This window comes from Symphalangus syndactylus, chromosome 11, assembly GCF_028878055.3.
Source record: "Symphalangus syndactylus isolate Jambi chromosome 11, NHGRI_mSymSyn1-v2.1_pri, whole genome shotgun sequence".
Taxonomy (NCBI): domain Eukaryota; kingdom Metazoa; phylum Chordata; class Mammalia; order Primates; family Hylobatidae; genus Symphalangus; species Symphalangus syndactylus.
The window spans coordinates 129,708,647-129,733,974 of NC_072433.2; the positions used below are offsets into that span (position 1 = coordinate 129,708,647).

The 25,328-nt window shown below is 51.2% G+C and overlaps 1 protein-coding gene across 3 annotated transcripts in view; it reads left to right on the forward strand.

Moving 5' to 3' along the window:
- The first annotated feature begins 3,587 nt into the window (after positions 1-3,587).
- The window catches only part of WFDC1 (WAP four-disulfide core domain 1), a 35,506-nt gene continuing 13,765 nt past the window's right edge, over positions 3,588-25,328 (forward strand). The window contains exons 1-2 of one of the 3 annotated variants that reach the window (XM_063612517.1): positions 3,588-4,163; positions 22,157-22,349. In XM_063612517.1, coding sequence (XP_063468587.1) covers positions 4,020-4,163; positions 22,157-22,349 — 337 coding nt within the window. In that variant the 5' untranslated portion in view covers positions 3,588-4,019. The remainder of the gene's footprint in view (positions 4,164-22,156; positions 22,350-25,328) is intronic. The other 2 variants (XM_055232665.2, XM_055232664.2) reach the window with 2 other exon arrangements.

The window sequence follows — 25,328 nt, forward strand, 5'->3', positions numbered from 1 at the left end:
TCTCAAAAAAGAAACAGGTACAGTTAATTTAATACCATCTTATATTTAACCCAATATAGCATAAACATTAGCAGTTGAGTTAGTGGTTGAATGCACAACCAACGTAAAAACTCCTAATGAAATGTTGACATTTTTTTTTTCCTGTCTCCAGCCAACAACAGATGCTGGCGAGGCTGTGGAGAAAAGGGAACACTTATACACTGTCAGTGGGAAGGAAACTAGTTCAGCCACTGTGGAATGCAGATTAGAGATTTCTGAAAGAACTTAAAGTAGAATTACCATTCAACCCAGCAATCCCACAACTGGGAATATATCCAAAGGACAGTAATTCATTACTGTCATAAAGACACATGCACTCACAGGTTTTCCAAATCTGGTCTGCATTTTATCCTTAAGACAGATCTCAATTCGGACCAGCCATGTTTCACAGGGAATCATAGGTAGAAAGCGACTGCCACGTCGAGCCGTCAAGCAGGCAGGTGAAATGTGTTATGCGCGCCTCATTCATTACACCGTCTTTACTGAGTGCCTGCTTTGCACCAGGCACTGCTTAGGGATCGGCAATTCCAAAGTGAACAAACAGATCCGCGGAAGCTGCCCCCATGGAGCTCACATCCTAGTGTGGAAATATAGACGATAAACAAAGAAAGCAAAGTCAGTAAAATACAGAATATGTCAGGTGGAGATGAGTACGAAGAAGCATAAAACTAAGAGGGGCACCGTGAGTCCCAGTGGTATGCAAATGGTGGTTTTCAGTCCTGGGGTCAGAGAGGACCACAGCAAGAAAATGACACGTGAACAAAAGTCTAGAGGAGGCGATGGGTGAGAAGTGCCGCAGCTGCGTGGAAAAGCATTCCAGGTGGAGGGCGCTGCAGGGTCACAGGGCTGGCGCCTTGCCCAGCCAGGAGGCTGAGAGAGGGCATTTGGAACCTCATCTAACCAGAGGGAGGGGAGTCATACTGTTGGCAGAAGTGAGGCCACCCAGGGAGAGAGAGAGAGGCAGGAAATGGGCCAAGACTGTAACATCAATGGGAAACGCCTACATTTTAAGGGGAAGGTGGAGATGGTGGATGAGCAAGAACCACGTGGGAGGCGTTAGCTGCCTTAGGAGAGCGCAGGACCCCAGGTTCCAAGCAGCAGGAAGTTTCTGAAACGGAACCTGGGCCAAGGTTCCGCTCTGCCTGGAGAACAGGGTGAGGGTGGAAGAGGCCCAGGAGGCAGTGGCTCAGAATGCTCATCTCCTAACAGCAAGCATGTGCTGAGCCTAGATCCTCGCGTAAGTGCAGCTGGACCTCATGGCAAACCTGCGGGTAGATTCTGGCTCCATACCCCTGTTCTACAGATGAGAAAACAGAGGCACAGAGATGCGGCGGGACCTGTTGCAGGTCGTCCTAGTAAGTAGGGGTAGCAGCTCCATCACGTCCGTGGGTGGCTCCTGGCTTCTAAATAAGCAGCCTTGCCCTGCAGGGAGGGGCATTGAGACTGCGTCCCAAAAAGCTGAAAGAAGAGGGAGTGGAGCACCCTGGACCAGGCCCCCATAAGGGCTCAGCCGGTAGTTTCTGGATGAAGAAATGAAGGAATATTCTAGAATCTAGGGTAAGGTAATGACCAGGGCTGGGCCTAGCGGGAGGCAAAGGAGGCATCTAGGGTGTAAAATGTGAAAAGCCTCTCACTCTTGGGCTCCTGCGTTTACAGGACTCTGATGGTGAACTTAAATTTTGCGTTGCTCACTGGGCAGGTGTCTTAACCTCTCTGTGCGTGGGATCCCAGACAGCACCTGCTTATAAGGCTAATATGAGACCTAAATGCATTAAAGTGCAGGAAGTTCTTCAAACATTGCCTAACACACAGACTATATGGTTTTTAAGGTTTTTTTGGTTTTTTTTTTTTTTTTTTTTGGTCATACAGGGTCTTGCTCTGTGACCCAGGCTGGAGTACAGTGGTATGGCCTACTGCAACGTCTGCCTCCTGGGTTCAAGCGATTCTCCTGCCTCAGCCTTCCAAGTATCTGCGGTTACAGGCATGTGCCACCATGCCTGGCTAATTTTTGTATTAGTGGAGACAGGATTTCACCATGCTGGCCAGGCTGGTCTCAAATTCCTGACCTTAAGTGATCTGCCCGCCTTGGCCTCCCAAAGTAATCATGGCTCACTGCCGCCTCAACCTCCCAGGCTCAGGTGATCCTCCCATCTCAGTCTCCCAAGTAGCTGGGACTACAGGTGTGCATCAGCACGCCTGGCTACTTTTTTTTATTTTGTATTTTTTGTAGAGATGGGGTCTCACTATGTTGCCCAGACTGGTCTTGAACTCCTGGGCTCAAGGGATCCTCTGCCTCCCTAAGTGCTAGGATTACAAGTGTGAGCCACCACACCCGACCTACACAGACTATTTGTGTTTGCTACTGTTGTCATTCACCAAAAGGCCAAGAGGGGTTGATGGTACCTGCCTGGGGCGTTCTGAAGTCTGTGCTGGCCAGGAGGTGGGGGGTGAGGGTCCCCAGGGAGGGAGGAACCAATCTTTCTGGAGCACTCACTCTGTGCAAGTGCTGGGCACAGCTGGCACCCTCTCCTGTAGCGCTACATGGACCTCAACAGGCAGAGGCTTTCACCTGCCCATTTCACAGATGAGAGAACTGAGGACCGTGAGCAAGAGGCTTTCCAGCATCTCACAGAGGCTGAGCTGGGATCGGGCAGATGCGTGAAGCCTAATGCGTGGGTCCCTTCTGCTTCACCTGGGGGGTGCCACAGGGTCTGACCTACCTGAGTTCCAGCCTCCTCTCTGCTGCTGTTGCATGACTCAGGCAGCCCGCTCTGTTTCCCCATCTATAAAGTGGGCATGATAACAGTGTCTATTTTGGAGACAGGCACGGTGGCTCACACGCCTGTAATCCCAGCACTTTGGGAGGCCGAGGCGGGCAGATCACTTAAGGTCAGGAGTTTGAGACCAGCGTGGCCAGCATGGTGAAACCGAGTCTCTACTAAAAATACAAAAATTAGCCAGGTGTGGTGGCAGGCACCTGTAATCCCAGCTACTTGGGAGGCCGAGGCAGGAGAATCGCTTGAACCCAGGAGGCAGAGGTTGTAGTGAGCTGTGATGATACCACTGCACTCCAGCCTGGGTGACAGAGCAAGATCCATCTGAAAAAACAAAACAAAACAAACAACCAGTATCTGTCTTGGAAGTGCTGAGAACAGACAAGGGAATATAAAGTTTGTGAAATGTTGAGCCTGCTGTGCTACATTCCTGTAAAACACACACGTGCACACACGTGCACACACGCATACACATACATGCACACGTGCAGATACACAGACTGACAGTGACAGCACACTTCCGTGTGTGAAATGCTTCATGTGCTCAATTTCATTTATATCTCGCAAGAAACACACGCTATGAGGAACTACCCACATGCCCACATCAGACAGGAGGACCCCGGCAGGTGCAAGGGTAGAAGTCGTCTCTTCATGGCTGCACCCTTGGCCAGCCCCCGTCCAGCAGCCTCTTCCAAAGAAGCTTTTATAGGCAGATAGTTTGTCAGCCCAGCTTGAAATTTGAACAAGATAGCAGCCAAGCCCCCACCTATCCTGCTGCACTCCCCTGCATGTCCAGCCTGGAGCCGTGTGTCAAGCACACCTCCTCGGGAGGAGACCGCCCCAGCCTGCAAGGAAGTCCTCATTATGGAGAGTGGAGAGTGACAGGCCACTCCCGGCCACGTCTCCAAGCAAGCCGGTGCCCCCTCCTCCTGCTGCCACCGCCCACTGAGCTGCCTGGGCTGCAGACGCCCTGGTCGGAGCCTCTGGGGCCAGATGTTATAGGGCAAGCTAAAAATAACCAGGCAGGCCAGCCACCATCGAGGAAGGGGCATGTGCTGGACGCGGACACATGATCCGAGGGACCCTGCTGGGTGGAACTAAGAAAGTCCAGCAGACTGTGCACGCTCCTGTCCCCACTCGCAGGCCCACGTAGCGAGAGGGGCCCCTCTTCTGTGTGAGTCTGGAAGGTCGCTGCCCAGGGAGGAAATGCCTGTAACCAGCGTGGGGCCGGGCAGCCGCAGGAGGCAGATCATCCAGGCTGTGTGCCTCTTGCTACTTCTCCTCCACGCCGGCTCTGCCAAGAATATCTGGAAACGGGCATTGCCTGCGAGGCTGGCCGAGAAATCCCATGTAAGTGCCTGGGATGGGGAGGTTGGGGCAGCCTCTGTGGGTGGGAGGCAGCCTTGAGGAGAGGCGATCCCCAGACACTACCTTCTCCTGTAAGTGCTCCCCCAAAACGTGTCAGGGCAGGCGTCTTCCTATCCGTGTGTGTCTGAGTTGTGTTGTGGGCAGATGGGGCTCAGCCCCCAAAAAGGACCCTTGCCTGTGAGTCAAGAGGCAAAAGACACATCACAAATGTGCAAAAGAATCGTGCCTCGCTTTTGCCTTTTTACAAAAGTGTGCTTGCTCCTGAAAGACAGCATCTAATTTCAGAGCCCTAGGACTTAAAGGGAGCATTCCGTCTCCATGATCAGTACCAAATGTTTGTGAAATATACTTACGCATTCATGTGGTTGTTTATTCATTCGGCAAACAGAATGAATACATTCTGCTAAACAGAATTGAGCAGAAAACGCTGTGGGGAAGGCACTCTGTGGGGTCCTGTGTGTACAAGATGAAGGAGGTACCAGCCCCCATCCTCAAGGGTGACGTGGCCGAGGTGCAGAGGCAGTTGGGTGACAAACGACGGCAGTACCAAGAGAAGGCGCGAGGCAGTGAGTGGCAAGAAACACACGCCGTGGGGCCAGGTGTCTGGGTGTGAATCGGGCTCTGCTGCTCATTGTTGTGTCACTTCTCTCAGGCAAGCTGCTTGACGTCTCTGAACCCCAGCAGTCTCATCTGCAAAAGAGAGAGAGATGCATTCCTTCACACAACTGTGTCTGGGTCGCCACTGTTTACTAGGCACTGTCCTAGGCTGTGGGGATACACCTCAGATCTCTGCCTGGGGAACTCACTGCGGGGCTGGGGGCAGCAGAGAATAAATGAGAGAGATCTCATTTGTTAGTGTGTGTAGTTTGCGAGCGCTGAGGAAGCAATAAAGCAGGAAGGGAAGTAGGAGAGAGAATGGGGTGGAGGAGGCTGTCATGTTGGGTTCCTCCCACCCCCTAGAGATCATAGATCCACAGGGACAGGGGAAGCCAGGACGACATCAGCACACAGAGGGCTCAAGAAGGTAATGCTGGCACCGACAGCACCTGCGTGAGGATTAAATGACTCAGTATGCAGAACGTCTTTGCAACATAGCAAGCTGGCAGTGCATCTTGGCAGCTTTCAGTCAAATAATTGTGACTTTGGTTGGTGTTTTCTAACAGGGTAGCATGTAGGTTCCTTGGGGTAGGGCGGGGTTCTGTTTCAGTAGTATGTGCCCCTGCTGCCTGCCATTAAGTCAACCCCTGGTACATTCTTGTGGGTGAATTATGAGCGGATGCAGTGGTAGCACGGGATGTGTGTGCAGCTCTTTCTCGGGAGAGTCAGATAGGGTTTTTACGGTTGGGGACAGTGGACCCGGGGCTTTAAAGGATAAATAGGAGTTTGCGAGCTGGAGAAGAGGGAAGGGAGAATGATTAATGACCCCAGGCATGGTGGGGTGCCCGAAACTGTATTGAGGCAAAGCTGGGCCTCCAGGGCTCATATTCTCCATGTTGGGCACATGCTCGTGGCAGGAGACAGGAGGCCTCCGAGAAGTGGAAAGAGTAGTAGAGTGACATGATGAGGCGCTTGGAGAACGGAAAGCTCATGTGAGATGGTGTAGTCACCTAAGGCTTCCTGGAGGAGGTGGAGACCCTGACTGGAGCTTGGGGAAGGATTAGGAATTAGGACAAGGAAAGACATTCCTGGAAGAAGGCTTGGCATGAGCTGAGGCTCACAGGCAGAAGTGGTGCATCTGAGAGCTGCTTGGGAGACAAGACCCGGCCAGAGTGGAGGCATTGAGGAGGGATGAGAGACTCTTCTCAGATTTTATTGACTCCTCCGTGCTCTTCTGTGGTGCAACAGGATGATGTAACCCTCACCAGTAGCACTTTGGTTCTACAACCATAGAGAGATTCCCAATATGTCATCTGATTTTATCTCCACCATGTCCCAGGATGTCATAGGAGCCAGTACTGTGACATCCACATAGGAGGGTCAGGGTTGATGTGCACGGGGGATTCGGGGGAGTCTCTAAAACACAGGCCTGGGTGGGCTGCAGGAGCTGATTCACTTGTAGCCACCACTGGTCAGGATGCAAGTGGTTTGAATTGGCTCCTCGCTGAATTGAAACTTTCCCTGGTTTTCAACAGATACTGGCCTCCTTCCTGTGCGCCTAGACATAGGCGAGGTTTATGCAGAACAACTGTGCTGGCCGGGCATGGTGGCTCACGCCTGTAATCCCAGCACTTTGGGAGGCCGAGGAGGGTAGATCACCTGAGGTCAGAAGTTCAAGACCAGCCTGACTAACATGGTGAAACCTTGTCTCTACTAAAAATACAAAATTAGCTGGATGTGGTGGCACATGCCTGTAATCTCAGCTACTCAGAAGACTGAGGCGGAAGAATTGCTTGAACCCGGGAGGCGGAGGTTGCAGTGAGCCAAGATCACGCTATTGCACTCCAGCCTGGGCAACAAGAGTAAAACTGTGTCTCAAAAACAAACAAACAAACAAACAACAACAACAAAAAAAAACAACTGTGCCTCAGAGAAAGCCCTGGGCAAAGACAGGCTGTTGACTTGTGGCTCAGAGGACAGGGAAGGCTGGGAAGAGCGCCTGGCCTAGAACTCATCACAGCGACATCTCTAATGTGCTGTGCAATCTTGGACCACTCGCTGCCTTTCGCTGGTCCTCAGTCCTCACCTGGGAAATGAAGATGGAGAACCTATGACTTTCATGGCCCTTTTGTTTGACAGGGACTTAGGGGTGATAGGAAGCAGCCCCCACATGCACAAAGTCGAGACTTCCCCGTGAGGCACCACTCCCTGACCCTACGCTGAGCCAGACCTTCAGCCTTGGCCCTGACCCTCAAGGGCTATGGGCTGGTCAGAGTGAGGAGATGCTGGGCGTGTGCTGAGGCTGGTTTGCACCCCCTCTGGAGAGCCAGTTTCACAGCCAAGATCACAAATTAAGTTATATAAACTTACAATTAACTCATTTATATTAAAAAGAAAGGAAAGATTTTTTTTTTTTTTTTTTTAAGACAGAGTCTCGTGGTGTGATCTTGGTTCACTACAACCTCCACCTCCCCGAATCAAGTGACTCTTGTGCCTAGGCCTCCTGAGTAGCTGGGATTACAGGCATGTGCCACCACGCCCGGCTGATTTTTTATATTTTTAGTAGAGATGGGGTTTTGCTGGTCTCAAACTCCTGAGCTCAGGTGATCCGCCCGCCTCGGCCTCCCAAAGTGCTGGGATTATAGGTGTGAGCCACCGCACCCAGCCAGGAAATACTTCTTATTAGAAATGTGTCACTTTCCAATTGTATTGCTCCATTTTGCTATTCTCTCGGCTCCTGGGGTTTTATGTCTCTTGCATCCATGTGGTATGACGAGGAGAGAAGGTACTCCACATCTCTTCCCACTCCCATTCAGCGGCCTCACGTGGGTTGCCTGAAATCAACCATGCTGGGAGTATTTACACCTTGGAAATTGGCCACGGCTACATGCGGAGAGCTGCTGGTTCAGTCCTGACCAAGCGCAGGGCTGCCTGTAGCCTGCTCTACTCTCTCAAAGCCTCGTCCCCCGGCAGAGTGAGTTTTGTGTAGGGGACTGGTCTCTTAGAGTGGGGCCAGTCAATGTCCTGCGCGCTGTTTATGCTTCTTGGTCTAAGCATGCAGAGACAGTGCCAGAGACGAGCACGCTTGCCTTCCGTTCCCGTGGGAGGCCCTTAGGAGAGGCTTCTAATGAGAAGTGCCGGGTCTCCCGCCTTCTATCTCTAAGACCTTCGGGAGTTTCCTTCTCCTATCTGAGCCTCAGTTTCCTCATCTGCAGCATGGGTCACAGTAGTGCTTGGTTTGCAGTGTTCAGTAAAAAGACCATAGAGTCCACAGTTCCCTGACTGGCACAGAACTGCATTCCCTACATGTGCGCTATGGACAGATTTAAAAACCCATTCCAGGCTGGGTGCAGTGGCTCATGCCTGTAATCCCAGCAGTTTGGGAGGCCAAGGCAGGCGGAGCTCCTGAGGTTGGGAGTTCAAAACCAGCCTGACCAACATGGAGAAACCCTGTCTGTACTAAAAATACAAAAAAATTAGCCGGATGTGGTGGTGCATGCCTGTAATCACAGCTACTGGGAAGGCTGAGGTAGGAGAATCGCTTGAACCTGGGAGGCGGAGGTTGCGGTGAGCCGAGATCGTGCCATTGGACTCCAGCCTGGGCAAGAAGAGCGGAACTCCATCTCAAAAAACAAAACAAAAAAAAAAAACAAAAAAACAAAAACCCCATTCCAGAACCAAATATTTATGAGACTGAATAAAACAGAAGTAGAACGTTTATAAATAGTCCAATAACCTTTCCATGGAGCTCAGTTGGTTCTGTGGAGTTGGCGTTTTTGGCTTTTCTTTCCTGGCATCAGATAAAACTCCTGAGAACAATGATTTACTGAGCGCTTACGCTGTGTCAGGACAAGCGTTTGCCATGTAGGCGCTCTTGAGAGCCTCTTGACAAATCCACCGGGTGGGGCCCATGGCAGCCACCATGCGGGCCTGGGTGCTGCGCTGCCCCTGGCCTGGGCAGGCCGGTCCCTGCTGTCAGTGCGACTGTGGGTCTGTTTTCCCCTCTAAGCACCCCTCCAGGGCAGCTGGAAATGGTGGTTCGGTTTGCACCCTGCCCAGAGATGCCTGTCCTGCTGAGGGGGTCTGGGAGGGGCTACAGCAGCCCAGAGTTGATGCCACTTTCTCTTTCAAATGCATCCTGCCAGACGTGGATAGGGGGCACATTGCAGCTTGTCTGTCTGGAGGCACCCCCTGTGCTAATAGCAGTAGGGGTCTGTAGGAGCCAGCAGTGGCCCACAACTCACATTCCTCAGTTCCCCAACCTAGTTCTCCTTTCCCCCATTATTTCTGTGAGCTCTTGAGAGCCTTCCAAACATCCTTTTATTTTTTGCTCAGATAGCAAGAGTGGGAGAGGCAGATGGCCTGGAGCTGTGCTTTCACCGTTCCATGAGTTCTGACCTTCGCCTTCAGCTTTGTACCGTAAGCATCTGTGTCTGCTGGCCTGAAGGCTTTCTCTGGCTGCAGGAGCACGCTCAGCCCACACACAGGCAGGCCAAGGTGCCGGGGAGGTAACGCCTGTAGGAGCAAATGGAGCTGGAGCCCGATGGCCCGGCTGGCTTCTCACCTTTGGTGGGACACGAGTGAGAAGTGTTCCACACGGTTTCTCCAAGGTCCACTGGGTTTGAGCTCCAGCGCCCAGGCAGCCACCTGCTCATTAGCACTCCCTGAAGGGGCGCCTTCCCTTTCGTGCCCAGCTTCCCCACTGGCCAACTGGGGCTTCCTGGGATCCCCTCCCAAATGTACTCCGTGCACTCAAATCCTGTCAGATCCATGCTGTGGGATGAACTGTGTCCCCCCAAAGATACATCCAACCCGTAACTCCTGATCCTTGTGAATGTGACCTTATTTGGAAACAGGTGCATTGCAGGTGTAATTAGTCAAAATAAGACCAAGTCATGCTGGAGGTGGGTGGTTCCTTAATATGACCCCCGTTCCTTATAAGAAAAGGAGAAGGGGCCGGGCATGGTGTCTCACGCCTGTAATTCCAGCACTTTGGGAGGCCGAGGTGGGAGGATCACCCGAGGTCAGGAGTTCGAGACCAGCCTGGCCAACATGGTGAAACCTGGTCTCTACTAAAAATACAAACATTAGTCGGGCATGGCGGTGCATGCCTGTAATCACAGCTATTCGGGAGGCTGAAGCAGTAGAATCACTTGAACCCAGGAGGCGAGGTGGAGGTTGCAGTGAGCCAAGGTCATGCCATTGCACTCCAGCCTGGGCGACAGAGTCAGACTTCATCTCAAAAAAAAAAAAAAAAAAAAAAGTAAAAAAGAGACATAGAATCAGAAACACACGGAGAGAAGGCCACGCAGAGACAGAGAGTTGCAGAGATCAGAGTGATGTGTCTACAAGCCGGAGAACATGAGGGTGTGTCAGCCATCGCTGGCAGCTGGGAGAGGCATGGAAGGTTTTCTCCTTAGAACCTCCACAAAGGAACCAACCCTGCCAAACACCTGGGTCTCGGCCTTCTGGCTTCCAGAACTGTGGAAGAATCCATTTCTGTTGTTTTAAGCCCCCAGTGTGTGGCATTTTGTTGCAGCACCCTGGGACACGAATACAGTCTGCTCTGGGCATCAAGGGAGTCAGCTTCTGTTGGTTGCAACCGGCAATGCTGACTGAGAGACATTTCACAGATAAGGAAACTGAGGCCATTGCAGAGAATGACTTATCCGTGCTGTTTTGGCTGGGGACAGGTAGGGCTATCACTGTATCCCCAGAGTCTGGGAGCTTTCTCTGCTCCTTGAACCATGTGAGCTCACACCCTGCAGGACTTCATCATCAAGACTACGAAGATGCCTCAGTCTTGGGGGTCAGCGGGTGCTCATTGGGCTCCGGAGAGCCCCAGCAGCACCCAGGAGGGGGTCTCCAGGGCTCATGGTTGAGAACCCCAGAAAAGCCCTGGAGCTGCCTGGGTGCTGGAGAGAGGGGATATGTCGTACTGATGTGAAGCAAACTCACTGTAGGCTTGGCCACACCCTGGTGTCTAGCCCAGAAACTGGCATGGATGGGTGAGTGGAAGGAATGAAAATCCATGAATAGCTGACTTTTGAGGGAGACCTTGGGCAAATCACTTTCTCCTCGCTGGACCTGAGATTCCTCATCTGAGGTCCCAGCCCTGAAATTCCAGGTGAAAATCAACGAGTAAAGAAGCATCCGAGGTCCCTGTGTGGTTATCACTTCGGAGAGGGAGACAGGAAAGCAGGACACCTCTGTGCCAGGACTCACCGCAGCCACAGGGCGTAGGCAGAAGGATGCCCATGGGCTGAGCACATCTCACCTGTCCACTCAGGGGACTTGAACTCAGCCATAGAAAGGTCCGGAGCCTGGCCACACGGCACTACATAGATGAACCTCGAAGACATGATGCTGAGTGCACAAAGGCCAGAGGCGTGTGACACTGTTTGGATGCAATGTCCAGAAGAGGCAAATCCAGCGGGACGGGAAGGAGATTCTTGGTTGCCCGGGGCTGGGGGAGGGAGGAATAGGGGGCAGCTGTCTGATGAGAACAGAGGTTCTGCCTGGGGTGACGGAAAAGCCGCAGAAATAGATGATGGAGGTGGTTGCACACATCGTAAATCTAATTAATGCCACCAGCTCGCAACTTAAGATGGCTCAAATGGAAAATTGCATTATATATATATATATACACACATAAAACCACAATAATTTTTCTAAAAAGCAGCAAGAGCCCGAGGCACCTCTCGGGAATTCTGTGATGGCATATAGAGACCCTGTGAGTCCTCTGTGTCCCCAGCACCGAGAGGCAGCCTCTCAGCAAGTGTCCACTCACGGTGCCCTCTCTGGCTCATGGGTCATCGTAGCTTCAGGCCCACCTCCTCCGAAGCCTCTCCCTGAATTCCCTGAATGCCTCGTTATGATTTCCCTTAAATGTTTTCATAACAGCCCAGCTCTTCCTTCTTAGCATTAAGCTCTGTCGTTGTTTTTGGCATGATTTGTTGAGGTTTCTCTCTAACTACTTTTGCAGATGACCACAAAAAGCAATTCGTTCGCCTTCTCTCTGTGCTGTTTTGTGTGGTGTCTGTGACTTGTCCTGAAACTGAGCCATGTAAAGTCAGGGCCAAATGTCTTCTGGTTCAACTTGGAACTCCCCATTTCCAGCCCAGTGCCTGAAATGCAGTGGGTCTGGGAATTATGAATTTACTATTGAATGAATGAATAAATTATGTTAAAACCTTCCGGAACAGAACAGAAGGGATGGAAAGTTCTAGAGGACTCTCGGGTGCACTGATTGACAACGACATTGTTGGGAAGAGTGGGTCGAGTTTGCAGTCTTGTGAATTTCTTTTTTTTTTTTTGGTCTCCCTCTGAGGAAGTCCCGTTAACCTTGTGCCAGATTCTGTCCCCAGGGCCCAGTGTTAAGGGCCCCGGGCACCAGGAAATGGCATTCATCTACACACGCTGAACTCTAAGCCCACTATTTCAGGGAGCGACGTATTTTTAGATGTTTGACGTCCGAATTCCAGAGGAAGAGCAAGTAATGCTTAGAGGAAAATTGGCTTTCTTCCTCCACCACGCAAACCAGTGCTGGGGTGCATTTTTATTGGTCTGGCTTCTAAGCTGCTGGAACTTTCCAAAGAAGGGTAAAAGCTCCTGCATGTGGAAGGAAGGGATTGGCGAGCACTGAGGCAGGCATGTGGGTAGATTTGGTGACAGGTCTGGAGATTGGATTCTTTTTCCCTAAATGGAAATAGTTTATAAATTCTTCTACTGATTACTAAAAGAATGATGTTTACTGTAAAAAAAAAAAATCAGGCAACACAGAAAGTTATAAATTAGTAAAAAGGATCTGAATTCTTCCTCCAAGATGTAAACTCTGGTGACATTCTGGGGTGTCTGTCTAGATTGTTTCATGAAGCAGTTACACACAGCACACATGTTTTTTCTTAGTGATATTTTATTCATACTGATTCAAATTTCTTTTATTGAAATGAAATTCACATGACAGACAATTCACCCTTTCAAAGGTACGATTCAGTGGTGTTTAGTATATTCACAGAGTCATGCAACCGTCCTAAGTACCTAGTTTTGGAACGTTCCCATCAACCCTACAGGAAACCCCGCTGCCATTAGCCGTCAGTCCTCCTTCCCTGTTCCCGCAGCCTCTGGCAACCACCAATCCACTTTCTGTCTTATGGATCTGCCTGTCCTAGACGTTTCATGGAAATGGAATCATCCAGTGTGTGCTATTTGGTGTGTGGCTTATTCACACTGTTTTACATGTTGCATTTTCACTTGATAATCTGTGGGAAGTATGTTAACATGGTGGATCGGCATCTTCCCTTCTAAGGCCTGCCTGGTGTTCCCTGTGCCTTCACTTATGTATCCAGCCTCCTTTGGTTGCACATCCAGCTTGTTTGCTTTAATCGAATCTGGACTTGGACTTGCTGAATTGGGGTTCCCACTGCTGGAGCCCAAAATGGGCATTTCCCCATCTGCTTCCTAGGGGTATCAGTGGCAGAATGGCTTTGCAAATCTATTTTTTTCATCTATATGAACAAAAGGTCATATAGTTTCACTCTTGGCACCCAGGCTGGAGTGCAGTGGTGCCATCTGGCTCACTGCAACCTCTGCCTCCCTGGTTCAAGTGATTCTCTTGCCTCAGCCTCCCACATAGCTGGGATTATTGGCACCCACCACCACACCTGGCTAATTTTTGTATTTTTAGTAGAGACAGGGTTTTACCATATTGGCCAGGCTGGTCTCGAACTCCTGACCTCAGGTGATCCACCTGCCTTGGCCTCCCAAAGTGCTGGGATTGTAGGTGTGAGCCACCGCCCCCAGCTGGGAATCATTTTTATCCAGGTAAGGCATACAGAACCGGAGAGTCCTTGTCTGAGTTGTACCATGAATATGTGCTCAGTGGATACTTTGAAACAGACTTACTCTACAATCCCTGAGCAGGAATGAAAATAAAAGCTGGAAAGCACGGGTTGCTCTGCGGTTTTCACAAAGGTGTCGTCTGTCTGGAGTGAGTGTCCTCCTTTCTCAGAGGGATTTCATGTGGCATTATTTTGTTTTCATCTGAGAGGCAACATAAGCTGGGAGGGAAGGGCTGCAAAGAGGGGGCCAGGAGAAATGTGTACCTGGGGCCCCCCGTTTTGACTCCACCCTGAGCTGGGGCTAGGCCACAGGAGGGCAGAGGGAGAACTTTGGGAGGGGGAGGGAGCTCCTGGACTGAAGGAATGGGAAGAAATTGACAGGCACCACTGGGAAGCAACTCCCAGTTCCAGGCTCCTGGGTCAGGAACGCCCCCGGAGGAGTAGGACAGACCCAGGTTCGAATCCTGCCTCTGACACTTCGCAGCTGCTTGCTCTTGGGCAAATGCTTTTAGTTTTTTTGTGCCTCAGTTTCCCCATCAGTAAAGTGGGTTTAGAATAGCAGCAGCCCCAGAGGGTGATACTGAAGATTCAGTATGTGAGGACCCAGCACAGCATTGACACCCAGTAAGAGCTTACTAAATGCTGCCTCCCTTGCCATGAGCATGAATCACACAGCCCAGGCTCTAAGCCTGGTGTCTGTGTATGGTGACTGCGTGCCTCCGTTTCCTCACCTGTGCAATGGGGACAGCAGTGGTACCTACCAGGGAGGTCTGGAGGCGGCTTCAGGTGGTCCTCCGCGGGCAGTGCTCTCGCCCATGCTGGGTGGCTGTTTCCGCGTGGCCCCTCTCTTAAGAATTCTGCAAGTTGTTTGCGCTGGTCTTATCCAGAAATGATGAGGTTACCCAATCCCACATTTCACTGTTGCTGGTGGGTTTCTCGTACGTGGATCTGCAGCCTCAGCTGGACTGGAGCTCCTTAGGTTTCTTCTGCATCTGCTGGGCATCTAACCTAACGCTATGGAGATGGTGGGCATTCACTAATTCATCAGTGAGTGAACTGAGGGAGGATACAGGGGAAATGGAGAAAGACTGGAAGAGATGAATGAAGTTACTATGGGAGGAGAGGCTTCTGAGTCCATTGATTAAAAATAATAAAAGGGGCCGGGCGTGGTGGCTCACGCTTGTAATCCCAGCACTTTGGGAGGCCGAGGCGGGCGGATCACGAGGTCAGGAGATCGAGACCACGGTGAAACCCCATCTCTACTAAAAATACAAAAAATTAGCCGGGCGTGGTGGCGGGCGCCTGTAGTCCCAGCTACTCGGAGAGGCTGAGGCAGGAGAATGGCGTGAACCTGGGAGGCGGAGCTTGCAGTGAGCCAAGATTGCACCACTGCACTCCAGCCTGGGCGACAGAGCGAGACTCCGTCTCAAAAAAAAAAAATAATAATAATAATAAAAGGAGCCAGGCGTGGTGGCTCATGCTTGTAATCCCAGCATTTTGGGAGGCTGAAGCAGGCAGATCACCTGACCTCAGGAGTTCAAGACCAGCCTGGGCAACAAGGCAAAACACCCATCTCTACTAAAAATACAAAAAATTAGCCAGGCGTGGTGGCAGGCACCTGTAGTCCCAGCTACTTGGGAGGCTGAAGCATGAACTGGTTGAGCCTGGGAGACAGAGGTTGCAGTAAGCTGAGATCGTGCCCTTGCACTCCAGCCTGGGTGACAGAGTGAGACCTTTTCTCAAAATAATAATAATAATATAATAATAATAATAAAAGGAATAAAAATCAGGTGAACTATGGATTAGCATTGTCCATGCTGAGCCGAGTACACGCAGGTGTGGTCTCTTTTGATCTTCACCACAAACAGTGGCAGCAAGTATTCCTTTTGTGTCCATTTTGCTGATGAGGCTCAGATACGTTAGTGATTTTCCTGTATGATCGCACAGCCATGGGGTTCAAACCCAGACACGTCAGATTCCTACACCTGAACCCTTAATCCCTGTGCAAAGCAGCCTTTGCTGTATAAGAGGTCATGAGCTTCAGTCCCTTCCATCTTGGGATATGGCTCCTAAGTTCTTGCCCCCAAAGGATGCGGAGGCTCAGCTGTTAAAAAGAGTTAGGAAGCGTTCCGAGTGGAAGGAACAGTGTGCGGAAGGCTCCAAGGTCAGGAGGAGCAGTGAATCTTCAGAAACTGAGGACGGCCGAGTCCAGCTTTACATTTTGAAAGCATCCTTCCTCATCTCTGGAGTGTGGGATATTAAGACCTACTCCCCTAGTTCACATCCACATGAAGTGAGCATAGGAGTGTGACGATGCTTGCCTACAGCACAGCCTTACACAAACACGAAGGGCTGCCCCCACGCCTGTGCAGGACCCCCGCTCTGCAGAACCCACTGCACAGGGCCCATGTGCAGGTCAGCCAGTTGATGCATATTAAGCACTTAGAAGGGTGCCCAGCAAACTGCCAGGGTGTGTTGACCACCATCATCCTCATCTTCATCCTCATCATCATCCTCATCATCATCACAGCTTTTATTCCACCCAAAGAATATTCACTGAGTGCTTGCTATGTGCCAGGCACTGTTCTAGGTGCCGGGGGCACAGGTAAGAACAAAACCAAGTTCCTGTCCCTAGGAGGGAGGAAAACAGCAAACCAATGAGTTCATGAATACACAGTCCACCCAAGGGTGATGAGGTGTGTGAAGCTCCACAAAGCAGGGAGGGGGGGAAGGGAGGGTGTGTGAGCAGACCCCGAGGAGGTGAGAGCCGGGCGGATATGGTGGGTGGGTGGGGAAAGAGCCAGTGCAAAGGCCCAGAGGTGGGACTGGGTGGCTGGAGAGAATGAGTAAGGAGGGGAGTGCTGGAAGAGAGGTCAGAGACATGGAAGGGGTCAGGGAAGCCAATTCCAGTCCAACCTCTAGGCCAAGAACCTTGGCTGTTAACTCCTTTAACCCATGGGGTCCAGGGATAAATTGGAGGACAAGCTGTTTATTTCTCTGAGTAAAAGTTCTTTCCCAGAACTCCAGAAAACGCCCTTTGTTTAGAACCCTCTTTGAGTGTCACCTTGCGTGACATGAAATATTTTTCAAAACATGTAATCCTTTAATCTGGGCCTCTCAGTGAAATCAGTGCTTTATCACTCACGACCATCTGTTGTTTCAGCCACGCAGTAAATAACTCAGGAGATGTGGCTTCTAAGGCGCTTATCTCTTTGTTCTCTCCAAATTCTGAGAAATGACATTTGAATTTTCCTCTGAGACAGCGGCACATCTAAAATTGATCTCTGCGTACCCTCCCGTCTGGGGCTGCCATTGAGGAAGTCACAGGACTGGGAGGCATTTGAGGTGGGTGAAAAGTGTTTTGCTTCTGATCACCCCGTTCCATTAAATTTAATAAATGGGTCTTGATGGAAAAATAAGCCGGGCGGAAAAATAAGGCACCCCCTGCCAACAACGTATGGTGTATTCTTAACCACCCTCCGAAGGAGGCTGGGGCGGCTGTCATATTAGATTAGGATTAAAAATTGCGGACCCCAACATGGGTCCAATTTAGTTAATTCTGCAGCAAGTGAACTAAGAGCTAATGGCATGGGATTATACACCTGCTGCGGCTGGAAAGTTATTGGTGATGGTTACAGGGGTGAGGGAGATTGGGCGGAGAAAGGGGTGATAAAAGGTCTGATCCACACTCTGGTCTCCCCTTTGTCTTTGGGGAAAACCATTCACCTCCTTAAGGCCTCATCTCCATATCCACCAAATGCCAGCTTAGTGGTCATTTTCACTTTTCGTGAATTTAACAGCCAATGTCTACAAGAGTGAAAAGAAGGGTTCTCTGGGTGAAGCAGGGATACGGGCCAGGGGCCCCCCTCCCAGGCTTTCCTGCCACACCACCCCCCCTCCTGCTTCGCCATTCCTGCTCTCTGCCCCTCATGCCATCAGTCTCAGGCCCTGAGGCTCCCTGGGGGCAGCCGAAAACCTCTGGCCTTGGTGATCCCACCGGTTCCCAGGGGCACCCGGCCAGGACCTGTTCCCTGGGACCTGGTGCCCCCTGCAGGGCACTGGTGGCACCGCGTGCAGTTTGCAGGTACCCAGATAGGGACGCAGGAAGGACTGCGCTCAGCCCCAGCCAGGCAGGGACAGACACAGCCTCTGCTCTCAGCGTGGGGTGGCGAGGGCCTAAAAATGAAGAAGAATCATACTAGAAACATCCCGACGAGTCTGGGGAAAGCCGCCCTCGGAAGGCTGTTTAAGCTGAGGACTGAAGGGTGATTTGGCCAATAGAAGCTGATGGGAGGCCTTCCAGGCAGAGGACCAGCACGTGCCAATGATGATCGGTGGCACTGTGCTAGATGCCAGCCTGGGTGTAGATGCCAGCCTGGGTGTAGACACCATCCTGAGTGTAGACGCCAGCCTGGGTGTAGACGTCAGCCTGGGTGTAGACGCCAGCCTGGGTGTAGACGCCATCCTGAGTGTAGACGCCAGCCTGGGTGTAGACACCATCCTGAGTGTAGATGCCATCCTGGCTGTAGACACCATCCTGGGTGTAGACTCAGGATACCCCAGGAGGGAAGTTCTATAGGGAGAAACTGATGCTTGCCCAAGGTCACACAGCAAGTGAGTGGCAGAGAGGATTTAAGCCCTAGAGCCAGGATTTGAACCAAGCCCATTAGCTGCAGAGCCCACTCTGGTGGCCCGTCTGCTCTGCTGGATGAGACAAGCTCAGCTGGTGGAAACGGTTTGAAGAGAGGAATGTGCTTGGAGGGCGTGGGGAGGAGGAAGGGCAGTTTACTGGCATGTAAGGACAAGGAGGGTCGGGGTGATGAGATGAGGCCAATGTATCCTATATCTAAGTTATTAAATTGAAAAAGTAACTTGTACCTGGTTGGCACAGGGCTCAGAGGTCGAGTGGGGAGCTGGGACTTTGTCCCGAGGGTGATGGGAGCCTCTGGGGTCTTGGAGCACAGAGGTGACCGAATCCACACGTGCCTTTCATAAAGCCTCTTTGGGCTGCAGTTTGGAGAATGGATGGATTTGGAGGCAGCGAGGCCAGGGATGAGGCCACTGTGGAAGCACTGATGGGGACTTGGGCCTGGGGTGGGGTTCATTTACAGAATGTGCCTGGCAGAGGGACAGATATCCAGTTTCCAGGGCCGTCGTAACAAATGACCACAAACTGGGGTGGGAGGGGTGGTTAAACCAACAGAAATGAATTGTCTCATGGTTCCAGGGGCCAGAAGTTCAGCATCAGTTTCACTGGACTGAGATCAAGGGGTCAGCAGAGCCACGCCCCCCACTCCAGAGGTTCCTTCCTTGCCAATCCCTCTTCCGGTGGCTGCTGGCAATCATGGTCATTCCTTGGTCTGTAGACGCTATCTCTGCCTCCCTCTTCACGTGACTTTCTTGAGTGCTTGTGTGTGTGTGCATGCGCTTGTGTGTGTGTGTGTGTGTGTGTGTAATCTCCCTCTGCTCCTCTCTTCTCAGACACTTGTGACTGGATTTAGGGCCCAACCGGAAAATGCAGGATCATCTCCCCATGTCAAGATCCTTAACCTAATCGCATCTGCAAAGACCTTTTTTCCTTTGCATTTAGGATTCCAGGGAGTAGGGCCTGGTGTCTTTGGGGACCTTTATTGAGCCAACTGTACGTGCAGGAGGAGACACAGGAGGCTTGAGGCCCTCTGTTGAACGGGTCGCTCACTGGTTAAATGTGATGGCGGATTTCTATTAAGACACCGAGAAAGAGTGACAAGGGAGGGTGGGTGTGGGACATAGAAGTAGGGGGTGGCGTGGCCCTAACCCTGGCCTGGGAGGGCTAGTGTTAAGGAAGCACATCCCAGCCGTGAGCGCTGAATTGAGTCTTGGGGAATGGTCCTTCTGGAAGACCTGAAGGAACGGGCATTCGGCAGAGGACACAGCCTGGGCAAAGGCCTGGAGGTCACGGTGCCCACACTGTCATCAAAGCAGCTTCAGTAGCTTTGTGAGGTTCTGTGAGTCAAGTCTAGACTAAGCCAGGGCTTGGACGATGTGCCCTCGCTCTCCACAGAGACCGTCTTTAAATTGAAAAAGTAATGTGTACATGGTATAAAGATATTGAACCAGTTCAGAAGAGTATACAATAGGAAGAAATTTCTATTAGCTTTACACCCTATTCTTCTCTCCAAAGGCACCTTTCATAATGGTTTCTTGTGTATCTTTCCAAAAGCGTTCTCAGCCTATGTAAATATATACGTATTACATCTGTGTGCATTTTTAAAAACACAGATGGGGCAGAGTCTACGCGCTGTTCCGAACCATGGTTTTCTTCACGAGCCACCACATCCTGGCAATCTTTCATATGCGGCACATTGAATCTTATTTCATTTTTTGCCAACACCGTAAGGGCAGGTTTCCATGGCTGTCTACTATTGCAATTTGCAGATATGCCCTATGTACTTGGCCAGCACAAAGGGGCCAGATTTTGAATATGTCAGGGGAGGACTTGTGGGGAGGTAAGTAGGTGAAGCATTTTAGATTAAAGGAACAGTTTAGGCAGAGGCCAGGAGGCAGGGCAAGCCAAGGTGGTTTTTTTCCAGTTAATCTATCCTGTATCTAACTGTGTGTGTGTGTGCGAATGCGCATAAACTGCCCACCACACACCCCATTTTCATAGAAGCAGAACAGTGTTACTGGGCATGGATGGGGTCTGGTGTCAGGGGACCCAGGGCAGTTTGCCCACTGGCTTAAATTTTCTCAGTCTTACCTTTAAAATATTGATCTTATTGGTCACTCATCCATATTCCTATATGTTAAGTACAGTACTATATCTGTTTTTGTTTTTTTTTTGGGGGGTGGAGACAGAGTCTCACTCTGTCGCCCAGGCTGGAGTGCAGTGGCGCGATCTCGCCTCACTGCAAGCTCGGCCTTCCAGGTCCACACCATTCTCCTTCCTCAGCCTCCTGAGTAGCTGGGACTACAGGTGCCCGCCACCACGCCCGGCTAATTTTTTTTTTTTGTATTTTTAGTAGAGATGGGGTTTCATCATGTTAGCCAGGATGGTCTCGATCTCCTGACCTCATGATCTGCCCACCTTGGCCTCCCAAAGTGCTGGGATTACAGGCGTGAGCTACTGCGCCTGGACTTTTTTTTTTTTTTTTTTAAACAGGGTCTTACTCTATTGCCCAGGCTCGAGTGCAGTGGTTTGATCACGGCTCACTGCAGCCTTGACCTCCTGGGATCAAGCCATCCTCCCGCATCAGCCTCCCAAGTACCTGGGACTACAGGAGTGAATGAGCATGCCTGACTAATTTGTTTTATTTTATTTTTATTTTTTTTTAGTAGAGAAGCAGTTTCGCTGTGTTAGCCAGGCTGGTCTCAAACTTCTGAGCTCAAGTGATTCACCCACCTTGACCTCTGAGAGTGCTGGGATTATAAGCATGTGTGCCACAGCACCTGGCCCCTATATCTTATTTTTGAGCTTTTTATTAAAACATAATACTTCAGGCCAGGCACGGTGGCTCACACCTGTAATCCCAGCACTTTGGGAGGCAGGCGGATCACCTGAGGTCAGGAGATCCAGACCAGCCTGGCCAACATGTAGAAACCCTGTCTCTACTAAAAATACAAAATTAGCCGGGTGTGGTGGCACATGCTTGTAATCTCAGCTACTCGGGAGGCTGAGGCAGGAGAATCGCTTGAACCCAGGAGGTGGAGGTTGTGGTGAGCTGAGATCGTGCCACTGCACTCCAGCCTGGGCAACAAGAGTGAAACTCTGTCTCAAAAACAAAACAAACACAAAAGTAATACTTCAAAGTACATAAATCCTATGAATTCCCACAAAATAAACACACCATGTAACCAGCCCCCAGACCAAGAAACAGAACACAGCCAGTCCTGAGACCACGTGTTCCCAGCCAGTCACTGCCCACCAGATTCCTGACTTCTCATGCCAGACACCAGCTTGGCCTGTTTTTGAGCTATAAATAGAAGTGGAATTCCACTGTGGTGTTCTCTTTTGATCTGGCTTTTTTCCTTTCATTATTTTCTGAGATGGATCGATGTTGTTGCATGGATTTAATCATTCTGTGTATAATTTGTAAATTCTCAAAGCTCTATATAAACATATGGATTAAAGAAATCCACACATATGTACATAGACATATGTATATATAGACATATATGTGTGTACGTATATGCATACATGCAGACATATATGTATATACACATATATACCGCATATATTATGTATTATATATACTCTCTCTCTCACACAGGGTAGATACTTAAGTAATTGTCCTTCAGCAAACATACCGAGATTTGCTTATCCTTTTGCTCTGGGCTTTCAGTTATTTCGTGCTGTGCCGACTGTTATAAAAAGAAACATGGTATCTTTTGACCTTCTGAGCCGCCCTCCGAGGCTGGCTCTGCCTGCTTGCTGTTTCTTACAAGAGGAAACGCAGGCTCAGAGAGGTCCGGCGCATGGCCCACCCCCTTGCAAGCTCTGGGCGGCGCCGGGACTCGAACGCGCGGCCCAGAGCTGCTGACACCGCCCTCTCCCCGCAGGCCGAGGAGGCGGGCGCGCCCGGCGGCCCCCGGCAGCCCCGAGCCGACCGCTGCCCGCCGCCTCCGCGGACGCTGCCCCCCGGCGCCTGCCAGGCCGCGCGCTGTCAGGCGGACTCCGAGTGCCCGCGGCACCGGCGCTGCTGCTACAACGGATGCGCCTACGCCTGCCTAGAGGCCGTGCCGCCCCCGCCAGGTAGGTCCTGGGCCCGAGGGAGGGGGCTGAGGGAGAAGGACAGGTAAACAGGGCTGTCCCGGGTAGGAGAGAGCTCGACTCGGGGGAGGGGAAAAAAGGAGCTGGGCTTGGAGCTGGGCTTAAAGCTGGGCCACCTGGGCGGGTCTCTGGCGCCTCCACTGCGCACCTGTGAACTGGGACGGGCGCTCCTTGAGCAGGCGTGGTGCTGCTGTCCACCTGCTGTGTGTCCCACTGCCCTTGGGGACCTGCGTTGTGGGAGACGCCCTTCCAGAGAAAATGCCACTTCTTTTGAAAATGGGGTGGGGGCAGGGACCCCAGATGCCTCCAGGGAGCCACAGTCCAGCACACACCCAGGAGGATCGGGGTGCAGTGAGATTTCTCATTTAAAAGATCAAGATTCGAGGCTTTTCTTTACAATATCGACCATGTTCCCTGGGCTGCCACCAGCTGGAACCTCAGGTGCCCCTGGATGAGGAGGTGTCCTCTAGCTTCCCACTCACCCCATCACCCCACCAGGCCCGCCACACTTCTCATGCCTGGCCCTGGGGTATTTGAAGTGGAGACTGGGAACTTAGCAATCCAGATGGGGTGTGCCCCAGAGAGGAGCGGGTGCGTGGCTTCAGATCCACTGGCCAACTGTCACTTTCTTCAGTCTCCCCTCCTGTGAAATGGGTGGATCACCTGAGGTCAGGAGTTCAAGACCAGCCTGGGCAACATGCTGAAACCCCGTCTCTACTAAAAATACAAAAATTAGCCAGGCATGGTGGCAGGAGCCTAAAATCCCAGCTACTTGGGAGACTGAGGCAGGAGAATCACTTGAACCCAGGAGGCGCTGGTTGCAGTGAGCCGAGGTTGTGCCATTGCACTCCAGCCTGGGCGACAGAGTGAGACTCTGTCTCAAAAAAAAGAAAGAAAAGAAAAGACAACGTGCAGCTCACGGTGGACCTGCTACTCCGAAGTGCTCAGCACTGCGCGGGGCTGGGAGCAGATCATGAGACGTGTGTGGAATCAGGACGCCAGCCTCTTGGGGAGAGACAATGTTGAGGGGTTCGTCACTGGCAGGACAGAGTTTCAGATCCCTTTTGGAGAGAAGGTTTGGGAAGGGAAGGAGGTGACCCTGTTGGGAACAGTAAGTGGGGAGTAGGGTGGACAAGTAGCTGTTTCCTGGAAAAAATGTGCCCTCGGGTGGGGAAAATGTGCCCCTAAGTGGGCAGGATTTGGGGCAAGGAAGTTTTCTCCACCCTCAGCTCTGCTCAGGTTGATAACAACAGCTGTTTGGACTGTCCCTTCCGTGAGAGGCTGTGTGTTCCCATGGGCCTTAATTAGGGAAGGTGGCTCGAGCAGGTGGCCCAGCCCCTCCTCCCAGGGCAGAGAGGAGAGTCGGAGATGGCAAGAATGACCTCACTTTGTTTTCTTTGGGGTGAGGTCACAGTGATGACAGGGGACTCAGCACACTTAATCATGCTCATAATTACAGTCTTATATGCTCATCAAGACACACAGGGACTATTTCAGTACTGCCTCTGGGCAGGAACTGGCCGCTGCTCCAGGCCAGGCAGCCTCCTACTCAGCCTTCATAAGAAAAACTAAATGTTGCCCCTCATGGTGGACAAGCACATAAAGGCGCTCCCCTCTGGGTGGGCTTACCAAAAATGGTGCCCCTTCCTCTGGAATGTGACCTAGCATAGGGATTCTAGCCTTGCTTCCTGCCTAGAGCAGGTGCTTTTGAGCAGTGCACAGATGATACAACTGTACATGGCATTCCCAATAGCCTTTTCATACATCATCTCATTTCATGCTCACACAGCTTGATGAGATGACTGTTATCAGCCCTGTGCCACAGGTGAAGCTCAGAGAAGCTGAATCATTTGCCCAAGGTCACATAGCAGGCAGAGCTGCAGTTTCCATCCAGTTGTCTGACTGTAGAGAAGGGTTCATTGCCTTAGGCTGTGAGTGTGGGAATGTGGGGCCCCTGCCCTGGCACCTGTACCCACGCGTGGGGTCCTTCATTGCCAGGAATATCCTCCCCCAGACATCCCGTGGCTCACTTCCTTACCTCCTTTAGACCAATTTCCAAAGGCCACTTCTCAGGAAAGATTTCCCTCTCTAAATGACAGCCCCTCCTTGGCCATTTTTTAACCCTCCATCCCTGTTTAGTTTTTCTCTGTAGCATAATCTGGAAGACTGTTTTACTTGTTTGTTCATTGACTGTTCTCTCCCCACTTGAAGGTCAGCCCCACAGGGCAGGGAGTTTGTCTTTCATTCACTGCTGTAACCCCAGCGTCTAAAATGGTCTCTGGGCATGTAATACTCAATAAATATTGACTCATTCATTCATTCACTGGCCAGCAGGAAGAGCAATCATACTACTAGTTAGTAATAGCAACAGTGCTGTCTAACACCAGATTTCACAATCTTGGCATATGGATATTTGGGGTTGGATGATTCTACTTGCTGGGCAGGAGGGCGCTGTCCCATGCACTGTAGGATGGTCAGCAGCTTCCTCGGCCCCTCCCCACCAGATGCCAGTAGCAACCTCTATCCCAAGTTGTGACAACCAAAAATGTCTCTAATCTTTCCTAAATGCTGTCTGGAGAACAAAATTGCTCTGCATTGAGAACCACTGGTCTAACATAAGATGACGTGGAATACATCAGGCCCCGTTCCAGGCACCTTACTTCTTCATTGCCATCTGGATTTGGGTCCGTCCAAAGCAGACCCAGAGACAAGGACTTGGGCCCAGGTTGCTTATTTGGGAGGTGATCCCAGGTAGTTCCAGTGAGGGCATGAAGAGCTGACACCCCAGGGCCACCAGGCCTTTAAGGGTCTTCAACTAGAGTGATGGGGAGCCCAGACCAAGTTTCACTACTCCAAACATTTGCTTATTTCCTTGCTGCTCAGAAGCCTTTGATGAAGGCAAAAGAGAATACAAACAGCACGTATTACTACGTTTCCTACCTGAAAATGTTTCCTAACACG